Here is a 22,675-nt window from a genome sequence, read left to right as displayed (position 1 = left end):
TCCTCGAAGAAGTGGAGGGACGCCTCAATTGGAGTGAGGTTTTTAAATTAGGGGGCAAGTTCCTTTCAATAATGATTGAGGGTCCTTCTTTGATACAGAAGCATATTACTTATGTTTTGTAGTAAGAGGAGGTATGATGCAAAAAAAAAAAGCAGCCTTCATTTTAGAAACAAGGCTCAGGTCAGAGTAAGTTCCATTTAAAACAGTTCTTTAAAAAACATGTTTAGACCACAAAGCATAGCAAAACACTTCATCCGAGATAAAGTCTCTCGCTCAGACCCTTGTTTACTCGGTAGTTTACTTCTTCGGTAAATATAATTCCTGTGATCTCTATAATTCGTTTCATCTCAAATCAAAGCGCAGCCTATGCTACGAGCCAATGGGACAAGTCAAACGGCATCAAAAGTGCAACATTATGGCATTCGTTGTCCATCTGTACATTGTGGGGAGGGACGATTACATACCTTTACGTCCGGGGACCGGTGCTCAAAGGGGAATCCAATGCCCGTCCCACCGCGCGGCCCACGGCTACCAGCGAGAGCGGTCGCCACGCTGGATTCGCCAATGCCATGCTAACAACGATGATCCCGGTATCCAACAGCGTTTATTGAGAACCAGGGGTCCCCAACAATACACTGCAGTCAAGCGAGCCGTGGACACAAAGTACACACAGTGCCCGCTGACCTGACAGTCAAACGGGTAAATGCGAGCAGAGTCGTTGCCGGTGGGCCGAGCCGACGCAGCTACCCGTCGTAGCAGGGGTATACGGCTAAGGCTCTCAGCATTCGGACGTCCACTAGGAGGAGGGGATGCCGACTGTCAGAGCCAGGGGAAACGCTAGCGTTGAGTCATTGCCAGTTGCATGAGCTCACGCTGCGACTCAACCTGTCACTCGGAGTTCAATACAAGAATCCTCACCCAGACGGCCGTCCACTTGGAAAAGGGCAGGCCCGACTGTCCTGAGCAATTTCGCTGTTCAACTGAAAACGGGAGATGCGCGGAGGAGTGCGAGAGGGTAGGCCGACATGGTAGCGTACTCTCCCCGACACAACACGGAGCGACCAGGCTCAAAGTTGGATAGAGAAAACATCTCCATTAAAAAATGCCACGATTCTGCTGCATAATCGCAAAGCAAAAGTCAATCTTTGTCCTTTACCTGCACCTGCGAGTGGTAGCCAAAGAAATTACGCCAAGAAGCTTACGTGACCTCGCTCGGCTCTAAGCTGCAGCATAACGCTTGCTAATGTCAGCAGAGAAAGGGAGAGGAAGCGTCCTCCGATAGAGCACACGGGAACCTACACGGCACCCCAAATTACGTCACTAGGAGTGCGTCCATTTGTGACCCTGAAGACTGGGAGTGAGTTGAGGGGTGCCAGAAATGCCAATATTTATCTTTTTTTTTTACACAAGTAGGACGTGCAGGCAAAATCAGTTTTCTGTTCTTTACTTCAGAAGTGTCGGAGGGCAACTTCCACAAATTTTTGACTGAAGTCCGAAAATCGTTGCACTCCCCTTTAAGATTTTGGCACAGGTATGGCACAATTCTAAGCAAAAACAGCACTTTGGCGCATTATGTGCAGCACTTCCATCACAGTATTAGTTACACAACTCTTCACTCATTGAGATTGAAATGCATAGGGGCAGGGATTGAAGCAAGGATTAATCCCAGACCCTGTCAGTTTTCATCAAGACAAGCACTGCACCGGCATGTGGTGGTGCAATCACTGGTGCATGGTGCACAAATAACCCAGGTTGGCAGTCACACCGCAGAGACTAGCTCAAACACAGCGTGAACAAGTGCCTCCATACCTCAGATGCGGGAATACTTCTTGATGTCTGTTACAGCGGCAAGACAGAGGAGAATCAAGTCAGAAGATGGTGAGGAAGGAAGTGGGAGGATTCCTCCTTTCTGCTTCCAGGTTGCCCTTTGACGGTCGTCGTCACACATGTATGGCGGTGATTGCACATTTGAAGCTGCTAGCCTAAACGTGAAACCGCACACCGCGGGAAGCGTTGCTATTTGTTGTCTTTGGTGACCTATAAGCGTCATATCTGCACGGTGTTCTGCTTTGACCGGTCTATTTGTAGTTTCAAAAATCGGATGATTGCTTCGCATGTCGTCTACTCTGGTGGTAGTGGCAATTGGAGTGCTGGGTCTTTCGATTTAGACTTTTAACACTTCTCAGGATTGAATTCAGAGGACGAGAGCTTACCATCTAATGGAGGAGCTCTGGAAAGTACCTCCAGTTGCGCATAGAAAAATGCCGGAATGTCGCGGAAGTGGATGAGCCAGAATGAAACCGAATGGAAGCAAGTTGAGAACATTTCACCTTCAATATTTTCATTTGATGCTTCAAGCATGAACAGCTTGCAAGCCCTGTCCGTGCTCCCACGAGATAATGAAAAAAATAATCCACGCGTTGACCTTTCCTTTATACCATTCCCGCGGAAACAGAGCCCGACCACTAGGAAACATCTTTTGGGGAAAAGAAACAGGACCGTCAGAGGGTTAAATAAACCATTGGAAAAAAAGAATGTGCAAGTGTAAGCCTTGAAAAGCAGTGCACACAGATTGGCAATAGGAATTCCCGAAATACATACTCTAAAATTGATATGAGCACCATGCAAAATGTGACAAGGGGTAACCGTTTTTCCAAAACATAACTTTATATGTGACATAACAAAACATGCCATACTCAAATGCAACAGCGGAGAGAGAAAAGACAGCACTACAAAAAATAGTACAATACGTCTCCAGCTCTGCACTGCTGTGCCAAAGACAAAGAACAAGATGTGCGATTCAAAGCAAGTACATACTAGTTGGACAGTACAGAACAAGACGTGACAATGTTTTGTACTGGTTAGACGTCCATTGTTTTTTTTTTGTTTTGTTTTTTTGTAGTGCTTACCATGAGGTTACAGAATGTACTATCTAGCACTCACTGATACCTTGCTGAAAGCAGCAGAATATGACGAAAACAATGCTGCTAGCATATCCTAAAAAGAAAAGCCGCTGTACAGCCCACAAAGACACTGGATCTTCAAATTTCCCAGTGCGAGAAAAACTATAGAACAAAAGAGGGCCAAAAGAAAGCTTAGATGCTCAAATGAAGTCCAAAAAGCAGACCGAGTTCTAAGCCCTGTGCCCCACGATGGACCTGGCCGGAGCCCCCCCGGGCCTCGCCACTGCACCCACGTGCATCCCGCCCAACACCGACTGCAGAAACGAGGCCACCTCCTCCAACAGACACCTGTCCACCATCGACTGGGTGACACCCTCTAGGCGCTTCTTCAGGCACCCCATCCGCAGTCCGTCGTCCGCTCCGCCCACCACCACCAGCCCCGACACCGCCTTCATCTGCTCCCGGAAGTCCTCGATGCGGTCCGTCCCGCACGACAGTGCGTTCTGTCCAACGACAAACAGCGTCGGTGTGGGACTGTCCAGCAGTGGGTCGTCCACATCACGTGGCCCGCTCAGCCCGACCAGCGGAAACGCGAGGCACACCACGGCCGCCACGGACTCCAGCAGCGACACCTGGCAAGCCACCAGCCCGCCAGCCTTCCAGCCGATCAGCACGATGGGCCTCGAACGAAAGCGCGTCTTCAGCTCGTGCACCTTGGCCCTGACAGCGGCCACCAAGTCCTTTGGCGCCTGCTGCTGAGCGGCCTCAGCACCGGCAGTCTTGGTCGGCTGAACGACCACCAGCTGCCCTAGGAGCGAGAGCTGCGCGGGCCATGAGCCCCAGTGGAGTCGCCCTGGACACAGCACGAGCAGCGGAGATCCCGGGAGCCTCTTCGGCTTGTGCTGACTCAGGAACGCGGCCGCCGGGTCCCAGGGCCTCCGCAAAAGTCCGTTGAGCGCCTCTGGTCTCGCCACCATCTTGTCCACCAGGGTCGGAACGCGCGCCCGCAGCGCCTGCAGGACGTCGAGATAGGCGGCGAGATACGCTGGGCTCGCCTTCTCGACGATGAAGGCGTGCAGCCACTTGAGCAGCCTCGCGTCCCAGCCGTACGAGCCGAGCAGACGCCGCATCCGGCTCGCCGCCCGGTCTACGGCAAGGCGCCGCAGCACGGGTTCGTTGGCGTTCCGCTGGTATGCGAGCCGCGCGAGGCGGTCTGCGTGCAGCAGACGCACGACCCGCGCCACCAGCTGCCGCTGAGCGTTGCTCCAGCCCGCTCCCTCGGGCTCCCGGTCCCAGTCGTCGGATCCGGCCTTGCTCCGCGCCCACGGACTCGCGTTGCGCTCGCACTCGCTCATCAGGCTGCGGACGCGGCTGCTGTCGTAGGGCAGCGGGCCGGTCGGCGTCCAGGACTCGACGTCGACAGGCGCGTCTTCAGTAGTGACTGCCGTGCTGCTGGCACACGAGACGTTCTTCATGAAGAGGAGCTTGGCGGGTCGGGCATGGTGGGAGTCGGGGTGGGCGTTCCACGCGCGGGCGTAGCTGTGGTCCATGCTCACGACGTGCGGCTCTTTTTCCTGGCCGGAGAGGTGCTGGAGGTAGGCCTCAGCGCCGATGGCGCGGTGGCTGGATGCGCACATCCTATCTTGGGTCCCGGGCGTGCTTCGTCCCGGGATGACCTAGCGAGGACAGAGGCATTGTTTTTTTTGTGGTACCTTCTGTCACATTACTCGGCAGTAACGAAGAGGTTGCTTTGATGTTGGTACAGGAATTCATATAAAGCATTGTTAAAAGGTTTATTGCAGAAATACACAGAGTGGAAGTGTAATAAAAGCTCATAAAGGATGGTTGGGCAAATTCCAAGGTTCTTCCTAATAGGGAGCCAAGGCATTATTCATAGAAACACGCAGAAAACTAAAAAAATGCTTCCATAAAAAAAATAACATAATGAGTGGTGTTTCTGAGTAACTGCCCGCCTAAACGAAGAACATAAGTGAACCGGTGCCGCGGCTGGAAAAGAAAGTCACACCCCGGTGCAGGAACACCGATCATAAAGGTGCGTTTATAGTCCGACTTTACGCGAGCATCGGCGTCCAACATTCAACGGCAGAAACACCACGTCGGCTCCGCCACACCTGCTGAAAATTTGACCCATTTATGGTCAAACTTGTTCAACATTGCGGCTTTTGTGCAAGCATCTGCAGATCGTTCTGCGACAAAAAGCGCGCCTGCTGTAATCAACTTCACGGAGCTACAATGGATGGGTGGACGCATACGGCTGAACCCTCTTATTCGGGTGGTGGCTTGCACGACCTAGCCAAAAGCTATGACGCGGTGAGTCCTGGGCAACGTCACCTACGCAAAAAATTTAATTTGTCCTATTCCAGCGCTGCCGTGGTCAGAGTGTGCCTGAGGCCACTGGTCACGTCGGACGCTCTGGTGCGCCGGACTAGAAAGTGCCCTGTCTTCGCTGATGCGATGCCGCGCGCGCATTACGTTGGACTAAATACAAACCTCAAGAGGCAACACATTTCGACAACGAAATGGTGGCACGAAATGTTCACAAGCAGTTTACAGGCAGTTCACATTCCTGCAAGCAGTTCCCCAGAAAGAAGTACTAGAAGTGCATGACAGAAAACAACTGAATCCTTACGGGTCAAGTACTTAAGTGGGGCTGCCTCTTGAAACCCACGAATACCCCTGCCACTGAATAACTAAAACACCCACGTGCTCCCCTTGGAAAGCTCAAGGGTACTTCAGATGATACTTCAGAATCTGAAGATGTGGGGTTCTGCCGGGCACTGCTAGTATATTAGCAGGTATATGAAGGGAAAGAGATGTGCCAGAGAAAAGAAGGCAAACGACGTTTCGACCAAACGGTCTTTTCTTGACCACCCTCAAGCTCACTAAGGCAGCTAGTCACGTTTCTTTTCTGAAGCAGTGCCTACGCAACCAGGACATCTCTAATGGCTTATGCCTACACTCTGCCAATAACTTTGATGATCCGGCCCTCCGAAAGGGTCGCAATCAAATATTAGATGATGCTGCTCTCCAACTAATGAAGGCACGTCTGAGATACCATAATGACCACTGCACCCAATTAGGCCAAAAGCTCACCCTCGCTAAAACACTTTTCAAGTCCCTTGACTCCCCTTTCCATTCTTACTCATGCAAAATTATCGACAACATTCGTGAAGTCAACTCGCATCTCTATGCCGATGGTCTCGCCTCTAAATCAAGGAAACTAGACACTCTCTTGGACCAGAATGACCAGGCCGCCATCCAGTGGAATGATGTCACCATACCAGACGATTCACCCCTCACTGCACCTGACCGCACTATCTTATCGAAGGCTCTGTACTTTGTCCCTTCACTTCACAATCGACCTGACCCCTTTTCTTTGCATGTAGAAAGCGAACAAAACTTCCGACGTCCACGTCTCCCAGCAACCGGCTAACTTTAACTGCATCATTTTCGACACCAATAGCCCAAAGATTAGAATCTGGACCTCGCTTCCCGCCAAACACCCTGAAACTGACAATGCAATCAAAGCATGCCGTAGCGTCCTTGCCAACTCGTCTAGCAACCTAATCTCTAAATCCCACAATGCAACCCCACAAGAAGTCACTGCTCTAAAATCCCTTCGAAACCAGACTGACCTCGTAATCAAGCCAGCAGACAAAGGTGGAGCCGTGGTGGTCTGGCGGAGTGATTCTATTTTGAGGAGGCTCTCAGTTTCTGATTTTTATGAACGCCTTTCCTCTCACCCCACCGCCGCTTTCCAAGGTAAAATTACAACCACCTCACAGCTCCTAATCGAAACCAAGTCCCTCCCCCCGCAGCAAATCGTCTAATCGTTCGTCGTCCCCGCGCCGCCTCATTCTACCTCCTTCCCAAAATTAACAAAGTTGGATCCCCTGGCCTACTGTGTCCACCATATCTTGCCTCACTTACTTCATCTCCGGTTTGTCGATTCAGCCCTTCAACCTACTGTACGAAACCTGCACAGTTACGTTAAAGACAACAGACATCCTTCAACGCCTGTCTTATCTGGCCCCGACCCCCGACACTATCCTCTTCACAATGGACATCACTTCTCTCCACACAGTAATTCCTCACGCCAAAGGACTACAGGCTCTCTCACCAAACTCGTCCCAACACTAAACGCCTTCCAATTCAACAACTTTTTATCAACAAAAATGTGGTGTAGCAATGGGCACAAAGATGGGTCCCTCGTTCGCCAACCTTTTCGTTGGCTACGTCAAACACTTGCTCTTTAATTCTCTCCCACCCCCGCAACCACAATTCTATGATTGTTATATTGACAACATCTTTGGTTTTGGCCCCCTTCCCGTAGTTGACCGCTTCACCAATGCACTCTGTAATGCCCAAGAATCCCTGAAGTTTTCCTCACTGATATTGAAATCCTCTGTCAACTTCCTAGACTTAAAAAAACTAGTGACGGTCCCAAGTTCCCTTCTCACAATTTCTATTCTCTATTCCCTTCTCACAATTTCTCTGCCTCCGTAGGATTTGCAGCAACGACATTGATTTCCGTCATCAGCTTAAAGACGATGACCACCTTCTTTATTGAACGTGGTAACCCACTCAACCTTCTCCGCAATGCGAGCAGTCGCGTGTCTAACATTTTGCGGCACGACGCCCATTTCCCCAACCAAGATCTAAACCACTGTGCAACTTCCTCATCTTCATGTTCCTTCCCTCCATACCTAGACTCGGCAAACTGATCATGGATGCCACTTCCCACCTTATACACTCTAAAGTTATTTCTAAAGCACCCGCCCTAACTTACTGCCAACAGCCCAACTTACAATCCCTTCTCGTACGCAGCAAACAGCCCACAAAACCTCCGACTTTGCTCCCTGGTACCATGCCATGTGGAGCCCCGAAATGCCTTACAGACCGGCCATCCCCCCAACCTGCTAATGAGAATTCCTGACAATCACACCTGCAAATCTTCTAATCTAATATACATTATTTCTTGCACACTCTGTCCAACCCTGTTATATATCGGCGAAACTGACCGCTGACTCCACAAATGCTTCCGAGAACATTGCAGACTTGTCACACTAGAAAAAGCAGGCCAACTTAAAGGAGCTGTGCAACGATATTCAATTGGAATGTTTTTCTCTCTACACGAGCTTACTGGCACACCTGGGACTCAAGGATACTCACACGCAACGCCATTGGCCAAGAAACTCCTTTGTTGCGGTGTAATTTCAAGGACAGAAGCGATCATTTTCATTCAATCTCTCCTTTGCAAAATTTGATGACGTAACTCGGGGATCGCAGTACACCCAAGTGACGATATTTGAATGCGGTTCATAGATTGGACCCGAGCATTGCGTGGGCACTCGATTTGGGCTCGTGACAATTGCTAGCTCGAGAAGCATTCGGGTAGTGACCCGTGTCCAATCGCTGTAACGACGACAACAGCCGAGCCATAACAATGTCTGGAACTCAGCGCGTGCCCTGTGCTTTGCCAACCCCAGCGCGTGGCTATGATCAACACTGACGGCATATAGTCAGCTCCAGATCACGTGGCCGCTTGTTCTGGCTGCGAGTTGAGGGGGTGAACGCTGCTCGTTTTCTTTAATTTTTTTCCGGGACTTCTATTGCGCGGGGTGAAAAACGAACGCGTGTTTCATAGGTCATTAACGTTAGGGATCCGTTTTAAGCGGTATTTGCGCAAAGTACAAAAATTGTTGCATCGCTCCTTTAAACACGACCTCTCCACACACTTATCTATACACCTCTCCTCCATGAATCATACCGAACTCAACATGCGAATATGCATTGTCAAGTCAGGCTTCCATACATCCACTTCACACAAAAAAGAAGAAAACAAATTAATTTTCAACTTAAAGACGGAATTCCCTTTTGGTTTAAACAAGAGACTTTCTTTCACTTATTAAACATTCCCCTTATCCCTCGCTCCTTTTTTTCTTTTTTTGTAATTTGGGAGGCCACGGAGGTGCTCTAAGCTTCCCCCCTGCCCGCATTCCTCCACTTCTTGGCTTCAGACCTCTTGCACCTTACTTGGCAGCTTTTCATCCTCCCTCTCCAAATCCATGACATCACATCTGTCACGTGTATATACAATGCATACATATTTTCATCTGACATCTCCCCTTTTAGTATACCTGAAGAAGACAGTTTGGTCAAAACGTCATTCCCCTCCTTTCTTCTGGCACATCTCTTTCCCTTCATATCCCTACTGATGCTTTAGGACCTTTGTTCTTCAACTGGGCTGCTCAGAGTCCCATCCAGGGTTTTACGAAGAATCGTTTTCTCGATCGTCCCAACTTCAGAGCAAAGGGGAAGGGGCACCGACACAATGGGCGCGTTCAGTAGCGCCTCCCTTGCCTCCGAACGGAGTGCCTCGAGTCGGAGTCATCGGAGCGCCTACTGAACGGCAAAAAAACCCGCGGCTCCAAACCTGCTTCTACGCAACTTCCGCTTCCTCCCCTGTGCCAGACGGTCTCCGAACAAACTGGAAGCAGACGATGTCGAGCACGATCGCTTTTATTTGACGCCGGTATTGAAGAAGTCTTTACAAGGTCGTTAAAGAAAAAGCGAGTGATTGTACACATCAGCGCTGCTGTTCGAAGCGATGCAACGCGATCGAGCCTCTCGCTTGGCGGTGCAAAGTCAGCTACTGTTATAAAAGCCGACAAAAATCGTCGTCAGTACACGCAAAATACCGAGCTCAGCGAATCTACCCCGCCGGTTGCGATACTTTTATACGGTCATAAGTTTGTTCTGCCCTTCGTAACGAACTTCCTATAAAATGTATTTGTATACAGACGGGAAGTTCGGCCGCGCTCGGCGATCAAGGTTTTGTCGGCCGAAGCGAGCCTCAGCCAACGTGCACCCCGATTTAGCTACGCAAACAAAACATTAATCGGTATCATGCTCTGCGTGAGTGTCCAACCGGCTTCCAAAGTCGCGTTCATACCCTGTTTTTCTCTGTTGAGCGCGGACAGGACTACCGTCAATATTACCGAGTTTCCGTGCAACGGCGATCAAGAGACGGCGCGTCAAATGAATGTTTGCGTTGTTTATTAGCATATTCAAACCAAACAAAATACGGTCCAATGCATTTTCCGAAAGAGCCTTACCTCAAAAAGATATTCGAACGCGTTATTCGTCTTACCTTGAGCACTTTTCATTAACAAAAGCGAGCAAACCGCGCACCCGCTACAGAACCGAAGCAGCTTATCCCGCCATATTGTTTGTTTTCTACTTTTTTAGCGCCGGAAATCGTCACCAGTCAGGAAATGACGTCATTTTAGCTCCTTTGACTCTACGTGCACCGTCTCCGGACTCGGTGCTTCGGAGCTTGACTCCGAAGCCCCGGAGTTACGTGCACCGGAAGTGACTTTTGGCCGTCCAGTGGAAGGAGTCAGTGACTCCTTGACTCCGGGGCCGCTACTGAACGCGCCCAATGGAACTGGCCAAATTGAGCTCACTTAATTTCAGAGCCACCATATAACCCGATCAATGTTCGCACTGTCCACTGCCTCCAATACACCTGACCTCAGCATGAACTACTTTGCACGGCTCCTGAACGCTGCCTTTCGCTCTCTGCCCCGTCATCTAGCTAGCATCACGAACCAACGGCAGCAACTATGCCGCGCTTTTGAGGTGCAACCGCTATGGCTCATGAAATTGCTGTCCCCTGCAGCATGCCGGCACCGTCTCTAGGGGGAGAGCTCTCTGTAGGAGTCAGCTGGTTCAGCGCCGCAACCGCAAAAAAAGACAACATTACTCGCTGGCACGAACAAAACAGCACGTAAAAGTAAACAGAACGCTTTCATCTCGGCTCCGAGTTGGTCACACCATCTTTTCCATCCATCACAACGCGAAGGTTGAACAGCAAAGCAGCTCTCCATCTTAAGATCTTATCTTTTTTATTATTTTGTGGCGAGAAAGATTCATTGTTTTTCAAAAGTCTTGCTGTCGACACAAAAATTTTTCTTATGAGTGCCCGTTTGCCTTCGCTGCCATGGGGTAGCTGGCAGTGTGTTTAAATAAATAAACTAAATTACGCAATGCTAGAAAAGAAGGTCTCTTCGGCCTACCTGACACTTCTGCGAGTGGTAACCCCAGCCAGTGAGGGGTGGGCTACGGGGTGCCTTCATCGTCATTGGATCAGCAAGAGGAGAGGCACGCACGAGGCTGGCACCAGTCACTAAGCGGGAACTCCCGAGGACCTAGGGACCAAGACCAAGATTAGAAACTCTTGTCACAACACTCGCACTAAGCGCCCATTGTTCATTAGCTGCGACTGCTAAGGAACTTATCAAAAATTAATTTAATTATAAGTCTAACTGCTTCATGTAGACAACAGACGAGAAATACAGTTGTCTGGAGGGATGCCACAAAAGTCAATGACATGGGTGACGAGGCAACGGTTAGCTCCCCCGTCTTACGTCGTATCATTCAGCAAGCTCAAAGCCAGTTCACACATACAGTGCAGTGCCGAATCGGCGCTGATGCAACTCCGACTTGCATGTGACTTGTCGCAATGTGGCGCCGAGTGCACCGCTAAGTTGGCGCTGTATCAGTGAACTTTGTGGCATGCTTACCACCGTTGAACAGCGCATGAAAAGAAGATTAATTTCTTGCATTATTCTATTTTGTGGTGGTAAAGGAAAAGGAAGCAGATGAGGCTATCTGTTACCGGCAAACATGGACCATGAAAAATACTGCATTTAGTGCGACCTCATCACTTTTCTTATGACATGCGCGAAGCTGACTTTAAAGGGACACTGACAAGGTATTTATGCTTGCCAAGGTTTTTATTTGTACATGACAGATGACACCCCAACTACCCAGAATACAATTTGTGGCTCAAAGTTTGTTTTCTTTCCACTGGAAAACCGTCGATCGAGAACTGGCTGTTTTCTATGGTTTAGATACAACCACCAACCACCGAAGGCAAAAACTCAATACTAAAAATAGATTGAAAATAAGACAACCATTTTTTCTGGCTTCTAAAAAATTGCAAATACGCTGATTGAAAAGAATAAAAGCTGCACAGCCACGTGACTTCCGGTAACTTTCTCCTTCTCTATATTTCTCCTTCCTCCCCAGTCCAGTTTTGGTTTGGGTTTCGAGCAGTTGCATTTTATGACTTTATTAAAATCTACATGATACTGTCAGTGATGTGATTGGCCTAAGCCGTTTTGGAGCACCTACTGGAGCAGCCAAAACAGAGTTATGGAGCAGCAAAACTGGCTTTGGAGCAGTTAAAACAGTGCTTTGGAGCAGATATTCTTAGAAGAAAAAGATATTCATTTCAATTGATGGACAAACGAAGGACACATTGCTAGCCGCAATCAATCAATTATTGTCAAGATAGACCGCCCGGGAGTCTTTCAACATGTAACTGAAATGCGAATGACATGACACATTTTGCAATGCTTCAATTAAATTATACAAATATATCGGACCAAACTGCACATATTTAAATTTATTTAAAAATGACCAGCTTAGTAGTAAATATCACATCATCAGGTTGACTAGCAATATAATAAATGGAAGCAGTCTCCAACTGACGAAACACGTAACTAACGCCGTGCAATGCGAAATTGTCGCGCGAGCGGAGATGGCTGTTCGATCAAAACCATGCCACTCCGCTCTGTCTCCAATTACCAAAATTGTATGCAAAACGTAACTGTCCAACATACGACAAAAAAAAAAAAAAAATACAGTTTAGCGGCACTTGCTTGCCAGGCCGGCAGGCGAGGTACAAGCTGAACACAGAAAAAAAAAAAAGAACCTCAGCGCATCGATGCAAGACATCACGAGCCAGGGTCAAAAAGTTCTTGGAGCGCTTTGTGCAATGGCTGAACTCGAAACAAAAGAGCACGCTGTGCGGGTTCAGCATGCGGACATTGCTTTTTTGCTTTAGCTCACTTCTCTTCACCAATTTTCTTTCGCGGATGATTTTTTACGTACCGGGGTACGTTTAGAAAGAAAGCTTACCGAGAGAAACCTAGGTAATCAATACTTCGACACAGCAGTCTTTGAGCTAAAGGAATGCTTGTAGTAGTTTGTGCGTACAAAGATACATTTGTGCGTACAATGATACAAACAAAATTAGCATGTCACTTTCCTTCATTTCTGGTTTCATCCGTTAATTTGAAACCTATGGCAACCGTAGGTTTTCTAAAAGAAGTTATCGAATCGTTTTACTTTTTATCCGCACAGTTTTCACGAGAATACCTCTCCGGTGTAACCAGAAAGGAACTTACAAGAGCACTTTTGGACACACTATTCCCTATCCCACTCTATAGGGCACTCTTTAGTGCTGGTCCGGGTCAAGATGTGCTATGTTGAGTTAAAAAGATGTATAATCCACCTGCAGTGAAAACTTTCTTTTTTAAGCTACACACTAATACGTTGCCCGTGAAGGTATGGATGCAACAAAAAGGAATGTTTGTTCCGTGGTCAGTCGACTGCTTGCTGTGTAAACAACCAGAGAGCATAGAACATGTTTTCACTAACTGTTGGGATGCTATTTTGTTTTGGGATATCTTAAAGCGGACTTTGAAAAAAGATTTGCCTATCACACCACACTCCATTCGTTTCCTTCCTGTCGACAAACAAGATTTGATTCCATACGACCTTTTTATGGTCATCGGGCTTTTTAGTATTTGGAAATCACACATGGCAGTGAGACATGCAGACATTAACCCTCAGCCTGTAAATATTTATTTCAGTGAAATTATCACCCAGATTAAGGGCATTTATGCTCTCGCAGAGTGGGCCCCAGAGTGGGCACCAATCCTGGATAACATCAACCAGATGAAGCAATTGTAACAGCTGTTTATGCTTTAACGATTTACAACTACTGTTTACCAGGATTAGGAAAAACAATATAGAACTCTATTTGAAACGTTCCCGATGGTTTTATCTGATAGCTAGCGACTTGCGTATGCGGAAATATCAATACCGGTGACAATGGTAGTATGTTTCATGCATACAAAAAGTGCAGGTGTCTTTTGTGTAAAAGTGAAATACCTGTAACCAATGAGTAGTATGAATGACTTTACTGTAACTGCTCGAACTAAAATTAAAGAATATAAAGAAAAAGAAAAGAAAAAAAAAAAAAAAAAAAAAGCCGAGTGTAGCGTAGTGGTAAGATGTCTGTCTCATAAGCACGCTATCCCGGGTTCGATCCCCAGTGCGGGCTTACTTTTTGTTTTTTCGAACATTTTATTTTATCGACGGATTTGGCGATGTTTACATTTATTTTTTTATGATTAACTCAGAAAGAAAGAAAAGAAAAGAAAAAAACGAATGTTGTTGGCGAAATTTCGCTGAACGAAATGGGATGGGACTTCGTTTCCGGAGGTGCATCGGGTACAGCGGGGCTTGGTTTGCCGGCTGGACGCCGCGAAGCGGCGTGTACGACAGGGCCTAATGGATCAATTGTTTTGTAATTAACAGCCGCATACCCTCGCCGCGAAGCGGCGTGAACGCAGGCGAGGGGCTGTGTTAACGAGCTCCCCAGTGATACACGCGCCGTCCGACTCTGGGACGGCACTTGTAGGCGCGATTGGAGTGCCGTCGGACGGCACTGTAGACACAGCGTTTTGTTTTCCCCGGAAGGGAATCACCAGTAACCCACGACACTTCCGAACTTCGACTTTTAAGGTCAGGCGCCGCCCAGTGCAAGAGCGACGCCTGTGTACTACATTGGAGGAAACAGATACACCAAATAAATTGGACCACGTTTTGAAACGACGAGCTTACCTTGCCTTCCGCTTTCGTCCCAGACAAAGCACCGCGTATTCTGCTTGTCGTCGATGAAAACGAGCTACACAAACGTTAAGTCACAGTCCTTAGTTAGGTCCAACTACCACCGCACGGCAAACCAACCTTACCGAAGTATCATAACATCTAAGACCCCTGTGAAAGCGATAAAAACAGCGAAAACCTTCGCGAATTTAACGATCACCGCATCAACGTATTACTAACGTTCCACACGCTCTTCAGTTCCGCCATTTTGCTGGGGTTTTCCTTGTATGGATAAATAAACGAGTCAACCCCTTGAATATGGGTCATATTAGAGCACTATATAGCTCCTACGGAGCAGAGTAGCGCAATCCTTTGAACCCCGTGTTTTGCCGACAACATGGCCGACAGAGCGGCTCGGCGCGAGTCACGTGGTACTCAGGGTTCCAGGAGGCGGCCAGCCCTATGGGAGAATACATGGAGATCGACATAACACGGCTGATTAAAAAACTAACGGCGAGTTAACACTTTTCAAAACTAGTCTGTCGTGAAGTTAGTAAAGCGCTAAACACTTTATCAAAGTTTTAATAATATCGGATGCGTGTGCAAATTTTGAGAAGGCAATTTCCAAGGCAATGGCGTTTGAAGCAGACGATTTTTGCTCGCAGCGGAGATGGGCTTTTCGGGTTGGCCGGAGCGGGTCACGTGATTGGTGTGACGTCGCCGTGTCGTCTGCTGCATAATGCCGCTCAGGCAATTTTTTAAAAAAAGTTACGTCCTTGCATGGCACAAAACTTATCACAAATTATTCTAAAATGTTTCATTATTATGTCAAAAATGATTGTCATTCCGTACATCCCCACAAAACTGAAGAAACAACGATTTTCTCACGTTCTCCATGCATTTTTGACCGCAGTTGGAACCTCCGGGCGTTCGCCGCTAGTCGCCGAGAGACGGCGTTCTAGATTGCGCTACTCTGCTCCGAAGGAGCTATATAGTGCTCTAGGTCATATGTGGCACTACCTAGACAATTGTGGAAGAACTGTTTTTAAACGTTATTTAGAGGAGCGCAATGTAGTCACACACGCTTATAAAACAACATATTGTAGAATTAAATAACGAAAAAATAAATTACAGTTTAAAACTTTAACCTTGCAGTTTTGCTTTCCAAAATTAAGTGGATAGACACCTACTTGTGATAGGGGGTAGCTTGCGGCACCTGGTGAGAATTTTTTATAACACCTTACATTTTGCTAAGTTTTTTTTTTTATAGTTTGTTTACTTCAAATAAGGGAGGAAGGGAGGAGAGAAGAAAGCTGTCATTGATTTCAGCTTGACGAGGATTCTACTATCCCTTACAGTACAGCGCAAGGGGTGGCACCCAGTTAGTCGACCGACGTTTTAGAGAACGCCGAGTTTTCATGGAAAGTAACTTCGGTGAATGGTCAACCGCCGCGAAGCGGCGTTTACGGGTTGGCCAGGCTGGTTAACATTTTTGTAATGAGCTACCGCAGAGTGTCACCACGAAGCGTCGAAAACGCAGTGAAAAAAAAAAAGGGGGGGGGGGGGGGGTAATGTGTCAACATGTGCCCCAGTAAATCGCTAAAACGTTGATTCGCTCAAATGATCACTGTTCGCTAAAACGTTATTCGCTCATGTGATATAGACCCAAAGGAAAATAATACCAATTACGTACAAAATGACTTTTTCAAATTTTTCATTCTGATTCGCCACCGAGAGCTTTTCTTTCTTTTTTTTAAATATATATATATATATATATATATATATATATATATATATCTTGAAAACCGGAAAGAAACACTAAAAAGTTTACTTCGTCTTCAATTTTATTTAACAAGGAGGTCACTTAGGCCGTGTTCCAAGATTTACTCGATCTTACTCCAGGGTTTTGTACCTTGGCGTTTCAAAACCTACCCGCGTCCAGCGCTTTTCAATCTGTGATGTCACGTGACACCACCCGCCGGAGTAACTCGGATCCATTTGCCGTAATGGACCGTTTCCACATACCGACGGCACCAGGCGGTGGCCGCACGAACTAAACATCGAGGAGGACGTGACCTGCGATACCAATCGATAATTTTTGCTACGCTGCCAGTTTTTTCGCTCTCTGAGCTGCGGCGCGTGCCCAACGCGACTTTAAAGAGGGGCATACGTAACGTTCACCCAAACGTCGTGTTTTTCTTTCCGCCTACTTTCTTTTTTTTTTTTCTTTTTGTGTGTGTGCGTGTAACATAATTATATACATGCTGCAATTACATGTTCTACTCGCTGATCACCAGCTTCCTTCCGAATTTCCTCGATTTCTCGTGCCGACTTCCGCCACATGGCATCGGGCGCTCGCGCCTGCGCAGAGCGCTTCTCGGAAAAGGTCATTTGTTACTGACCAGACTTGTACGTAACGCGCTGCAAGTAATATATTATTTGTAATCGATTACATTTTACTGTAACTTTGTAACGCTTCAGTTAGGAGCAACGATCGTTGTAATTGAATAACTTTTTTGGTGTAATCGATTACAAAATTGCCTATTACAATGTTTCTCAGTTTCTTTTTTTTTTTTTTTTTTTTGGGGGGGGGGGGGGGGGGGGGGGTTAGATGTGCTGGATTCACTCAGCTCTGGGCAACGGTCAGTTTTGTTTTCAAGACTACTAAGCACGGTACCTCGAGGTTTAGTAGGCCACTTCACCATGCTTCGTTTCCTGGGTACTTTTTGTTTTTTGTTGGTACAGCAAAGACTACGTCCGGGTGTGAAAAATGACCTTATCCAGTTATTTTTATTATTCTTTTTTCACGAGAGGGTTTGGGTGTGTTGGCGTCACTCACTCAACTCTAAACAAAAACAGTCAAGGCTTTTTCTTTTTCTTTTTCCCGAAACTATTGAGCGCGAAACTTCAAGGATTATGCTACCGTAATAAAAAAGTTGATTGAAAAGTAACGTGGGAATTAATCGATTACTTTTGAGTAATTTTCTGAGGCTATACACCTTTCCAAAAAACACTCGACCCCAGGGGCAACCATCCGTTTGTGAGCCCAGTCACTGAGTTTGAGGCTAGACTCTCACCGGCGTCCCTCCTAACCCTAACCGAGTGGACTGTGATTTCAATAGGCGCAGCCTGCGTAGGTGCAGTTTCAAACGCTGCTGGCGGCTAAATTCTCGTCTTTTCCCGCTATATTTTGTGTTTCATGGTACATGTATGTTCCCGAGGACATTGAGAAAGCATTGTGCCGAATTAAAAAAAAAACAAAAAAGTAAAAAAAAAAAAATCTAAACTAATTTTGTTGGGTACACGCGCGACAGAACGAATGCGACTGGAATGAATAGTTTTAGTTATTTGTTTTTTTCTTGCGATAAGTTTTGACCGCACCGCGGGATTCGCCGCATGTGAAACGACAAAGGGCTTTGCTGTCAAAAATAAATTGCAACAGAAGAGGGCCGAACGGCATGCATTTTTCACGCTCACAAATAACGTGTTTACCGATGGACAGGACACGGACATACAATTGAGGAAGTGTTAACATTCGTACGTACCACACGATGCAGCGTTATCCAAAACGAATTTATTTGAGAAAGATCTCAAATAGCACAGTCACAGTCGACGACAGTCACATCTTGACGATCGGACGGAATCCGGGATGACTTCGTTTTGGGGCACGTCTTGGGGAGAGCTTCCTTTTTTCACAACCGCACCAAGGCAAAGAAACAAACGTGACTGACCCGTTTCTCACCCCAACCTGGACGACTGTTTTTGGAGATGGCTGAGGATTTTACGCGGATTATCTCTGGGAGGGGGGAGAACAATGTTCGCAAAATCGCGTCGAGGGTCGTTCGACGTCCTTCACGTCTTTCGTTTCCCGTGAATGTAAAGCAGAAAAACTTGAATGGCAGGCACTTACCAGCCTTATTTCTCACAATCGAAGATAACACAGAAAGGGTACGCAGCACGCATAAAAAAAAAAATAAGTGGAAACTTTCAAGAGGGGCGAGAAAACGTCGAATGCAGAACCGCAAAAACGTAGGTAGAGAACCGCGCTGAGCGGGTCTTCACAGTCCCAGAGAGTAGCAGAAAATTTCTAGCTGATAGAGGGCGCGAGAGTCGCACCAACCGCATCAGCATCAGCAACATGGCGGCAGCCTAGGAGCGGTTTTTGGAAAGGTGTATACACGTTTGCAAGTCCGGTCTCAGGGCGCCACCATCTTCCTCAGTGGGGTGCGCTCTCGGGAGCGGCCATAATCCGATTACGACGCCTTAGCAAGGCTTCGTAATCGGATTATGACTGATCCAAGCGCACCCCAGACAGGCAAGATGGCAGCGCCCGGAAGCCGGACTTGCAAACGTGTATACACGTTTGCAAGTCCGGTCTCAGGGCGCCGCCATCTTCCTCAGTGGGGTGCGCTCTCGGGAGAGGCCATAATCCGATTACGACGCCTTAGCAAGGCTTCGTAATCGGATTATAACTGGTCCAAGCGCACCCCAGACAGGCAAGATGGCAGCTCCCTGAAGCCGGACTTGCAAATGTGTATACACGTTTGCAAGTCCGGCTTTAGGGCGCTGCCATCTTGCGCGCTGGGGTGCGCTTGGACGCGTCCTAACCCGATTGCGAAGCCTTGCTAAGGCGTCATAATCGGATTATGGCCGCGCCCAAGCGCACCCCACTGGTCAAGGTGGCGGCGCCCTGAGACCACACTTGCAAACGTGGATAGACCATTCCATTTAGCGCTCCCTGGCCGGCATCATTTTGTTCGACCGCAGCGCCCTCTCCACACATCCGGGAAGTTCAGCGGGTTCGGCGGGGGTAAAACGAGAGAGAGGGCACGCCGCCGACTCCGCTAGCAGACGACAAACCGGGAGGTTGCCGTTCTCCATCTTTGGGCTGTATCGGCGGGCTCTACCGAACACCGAACTCTCGCTCGTGGCTGCCGTTGTGAAGTGGTTTGCGTTCTTAGGATAGTTATGGCTACTCCAAAATCAGCCTATAACTCTCTGTTGGTCTATTTTGCTAAATGATAAACTAGCATACCTTTTTTCCGTTACTTAAATAGCAGTTGAGTCAGCCGGCAGTACTACCCTCAACTACTGCGTGTAGTGCGGCAGGAGAGCACGTTTTTATTTATTATTTCAGACTTCCACTCACGGTCGCTAAAGGCCTACACCAGTACGAACTTTTGTACAGTAAAAAAAGTACAGCAACCGGATTTTCTTTTCGCCAAAGAGACCGGCCAATCTGACACAGTTTACCCTATTTTTGTTTTTTATTTGCACGCAGGTAACAGTGCAATTGGACCCTGCGAGTCTTTTTATCTAGCATAGTATTACACGATAACTGGCATACCAAAATCTGCGCATCTGCGCTTGAAAGTTCCAAAATGACGCGATTTTAAACAGAGTTTGCACGCCAGCCGGACGCTAGCTACAGCCCACTCGGCGGAGTGGACGGCTTGCGGGGGAGAGGGGGAGTGCATTTTTTTTTCTCTTTTACCCTCTCTGCTATGACCCTAATGGAACGGTCTATAATTGTAACTGTAATCGGTTACTTTTTACAGTGAAGCAATTGTAATTGTAATCGGTTACTTTTTTCATTAACGTGTACAAGTCTGGTGCGAACTAACTTTTTCCAGATATTCTTTTTTTTTTTTTTTCTGATTGCACGTTCTGAGCTAACACTCGTTGGGTTTATGAATATACAGTTTCTTTTCTTTCTTCTCTGGATCAGCTGAAGTAGTTTCAAGTAATATATTTTCTTAGTCTTTAGCATAGTGTATTTTTCAAACGGTGGGCGGGTCTGTACGCAGGTCTCGTAAGTTACCCAGAAAATTATCAAGCATGTGAAGTATCCGTTTAGTAAGAGCTATTATTTCATTGTAGTTCGTCATAGTTGCGGCACCCCATACCAATGCACGGTGTGATATTTTTTGAATACATAAAGAATAACATAATAGCTTTTTTAACCATGGAGAAAGTAGTGTATGAATTTTATACATCCATCCAATTGATCTAGATAGTTAAGAACAAAGTTTCTGTATATTCGTCGACCGGTTGAAGTCCTCATTAAACCATACACCTAGGAATGTTTGATCATTGACCTGCTCTAAAGGAATTCCATCAAAATTCATGAATATATAAGTTTTTTCTTGGGTCTTAATTGGACGAAATATTACGTATTTAGTTTTAGCATTAAGTTGTAATTTGTTACGCTCAAGCCAGATAGCCAGCTTATACAAGTATTCGTTGACCATTATTTGTAATATATTTTTAGACTGCGCTTTAAGGAACGCATTCGTGTCGTCTGCGTAGATGGTTAGTTCTGGGGAATCCTGCGTGTTCACCATATTATTTACATAAATAACAAAGGGTGTAGAAAAGATCCCTGTGGCACCCCGTGTCGTTCTTGAAACTTATCAGAGGCTACTTCATTAAAATTCCCATATTTATATTGATTCTTTAAGTAACTTTCAATTAGTTGTAATGTCACACCATGTATCACATAATAATGCATTTTAATAATTAAGATATATTGCTGTATTGTGTCAAAAGTCTTTGTAAAGTATAAAAACAAACATAATGACTAAAATGTACTTCCCATATTCTTGATAATATTGTCTTTTATATGGAGTAGGGCTTGTTCTGTACATTTATGTTTTTCAAATTCACGTTATGCCTCATTTATTATACTACTTACAGAAAAACGCCTCTATTCTTAGATAAATTTACATTTTATATACTTTTGAAAAAAATGAGAAGAATCGAAATTGACGGAGACATAGGCGTAGACTTCGGGGAGGGGAGGGGGGGGGGAGGGGGGCATCAGGGCTCATGCCCCCCCTGGTGAAATCCGGGAAAGCAGAGCCCCCCCCCCCCCCCCCCCCTCCCGGATCCGGGCCATGATCCTTAACGAGACGCTGTTTACGTGCCATATACCGAGCTTCTAGTAGTGGCATGTAAAAAAAAACAACGCCCACGTTGCCTTTATTGACAAAATGCATGGGAAATGGAATCCCAGCGTGCTTTCGTTAGCTTCAATCTCCAGTTCTGGCAAAAAGATAACGCGCAGCACCCCCCCCCCCCCCCCCCCCCCCGGACACTTCTCAGCCTGTCCCCCCCGGGAAAATGGAAAGTGCACGCCGCTGGACAAAGAGTTGTCCAAACGTTTTCTCCCGCCTTTAATAAATGTCTCAACTCTATCAATTTCTAACTCCTACGGAAATATTCCTTTTTGTAGCATAAACGGTGTCGCTCAGTGTACATAGGGGTATTTACGGGCGGCCATAGCTGTGTGCGCGAGTGCTGAGCGTGTGCTGATGGCGAACTTCCACAGTTCTTTTGCAACGTTCATTCCACACCGTGAAGATTGGCCATCTTAGCAGCCAATTAATGTGAGCTCGTCCTGATCATGCTCTATAAACATCGCCATCAAATATGGCGTCCAGTGAATACCTCCTATTGAGTAATCCTTATTTGTAACGAGAAGAACATGACAGCTTTCACTGCTGAGTAAAAAATAGATCAACTTTCATCCTAAAGCAGTGGTGTCAGAGAGGGAAGGGGGGGGGGGGGGGCGAAATTTGGAAGGGGAGGGAAATTTTCCATCGTTCCTCCCATTTCCCGAACACTGCAGGCGCAACAGCCTCTTAGAATCTGAAAGGACACCCTCGGCGTCCCTTGAAACCCCTCTCACCCTTTCTCACTTCAGCAGAGCGAAAGTCCTCACCAGTGTTCGCGCTGCTACATTGAAAAGAGGTGGGAGGAGTTTCCCCTAAACTCTTGACCTCTCAATGACCATAGGATAGTGATAGGATAGAGAAGGTTTGCTGGGACAGAATGTGGGACACGTTTATTGTCCGAAAGTGCACTTACATTGAAACGTACACTGCCATTTTGCAATAACTACGAGCCAACATTACATACAGGATTGCTGCAACACGAACTATACGCAGTAGCTGCAACATGGAGCCTTAAAAGAAGTCAATCCGCGTGCACAAAGACAGAAA

General features: G+C 47.0%; 1 protein-coding gene across 1 annotated transcript; it reads right to left on the bottom strand.

Moving 5' to 3' along the window:
- Positions 1-2,644: 2,644 nt before the first annotated feature.
- On the bottom strand, positions 2,645-14,968 carry LOC115313916 (KAT8 regulatory NSL complex subunit 3). Its single transcript, XM_040207371.3, has 3 exons — positions 14,688-14,968; positions 11,006-11,137; positions 2,645-4,579 (listed from the first exon to the last, which is right to left on the bottom strand). The coding sequence occupies exons 2-3, from the start codon at positions 11,069-11,071 to the stop codon at positions 3,134-3,136; spliced, it is 1,512 nt and encodes a 503-aa protein (XP_040063305.1). The 5' UTR covers positions 11,072-11,137; positions 14,688-14,968; the 3' UTR covers positions 2,645-3,133.
- Between the last annotated feature and the right edge of the window lie 7,707 nt (positions 14,969-22,675).

The sequence above is a fragment of the Ixodes scapularis genome, unplaced genomic scaffold (assembly GCF_016920785.2).
Source record: "Ixodes scapularis isolate PalLabHiFi unplaced genomic scaffold, ASM1692078v2 PGA_scaffold5__190_contigs__length_132052651, whole genome shotgun sequence".
Lineage (NCBI taxonomy): Eukaryota > Metazoa > Arthropoda > Arachnida > Ixodida > Ixodidae > Ixodes > Ixodes scapularis.
The sequence above is the reverse complement of the archived record's forward strand: the minus strand, read 5'-3'. Positions and strand labels throughout refer to the sequence as shown.

Coding starts and splice junctions, on each gene's coding strand:
- LOC115313916 (XM_040207371.3), bottom strand. CDS start 11,071: ATGACGATGAAGGCACCCCGTAGCCCACCCCTCACTGGCTGGGGTTAC. Junction 4,580..11,005: donor ACCACTCGCAGAAGTGTCAG/GTAGGCCGAAGA, acceptor TGTCCTCGCTAG/GTCATCCCGGGACGAAGCAC.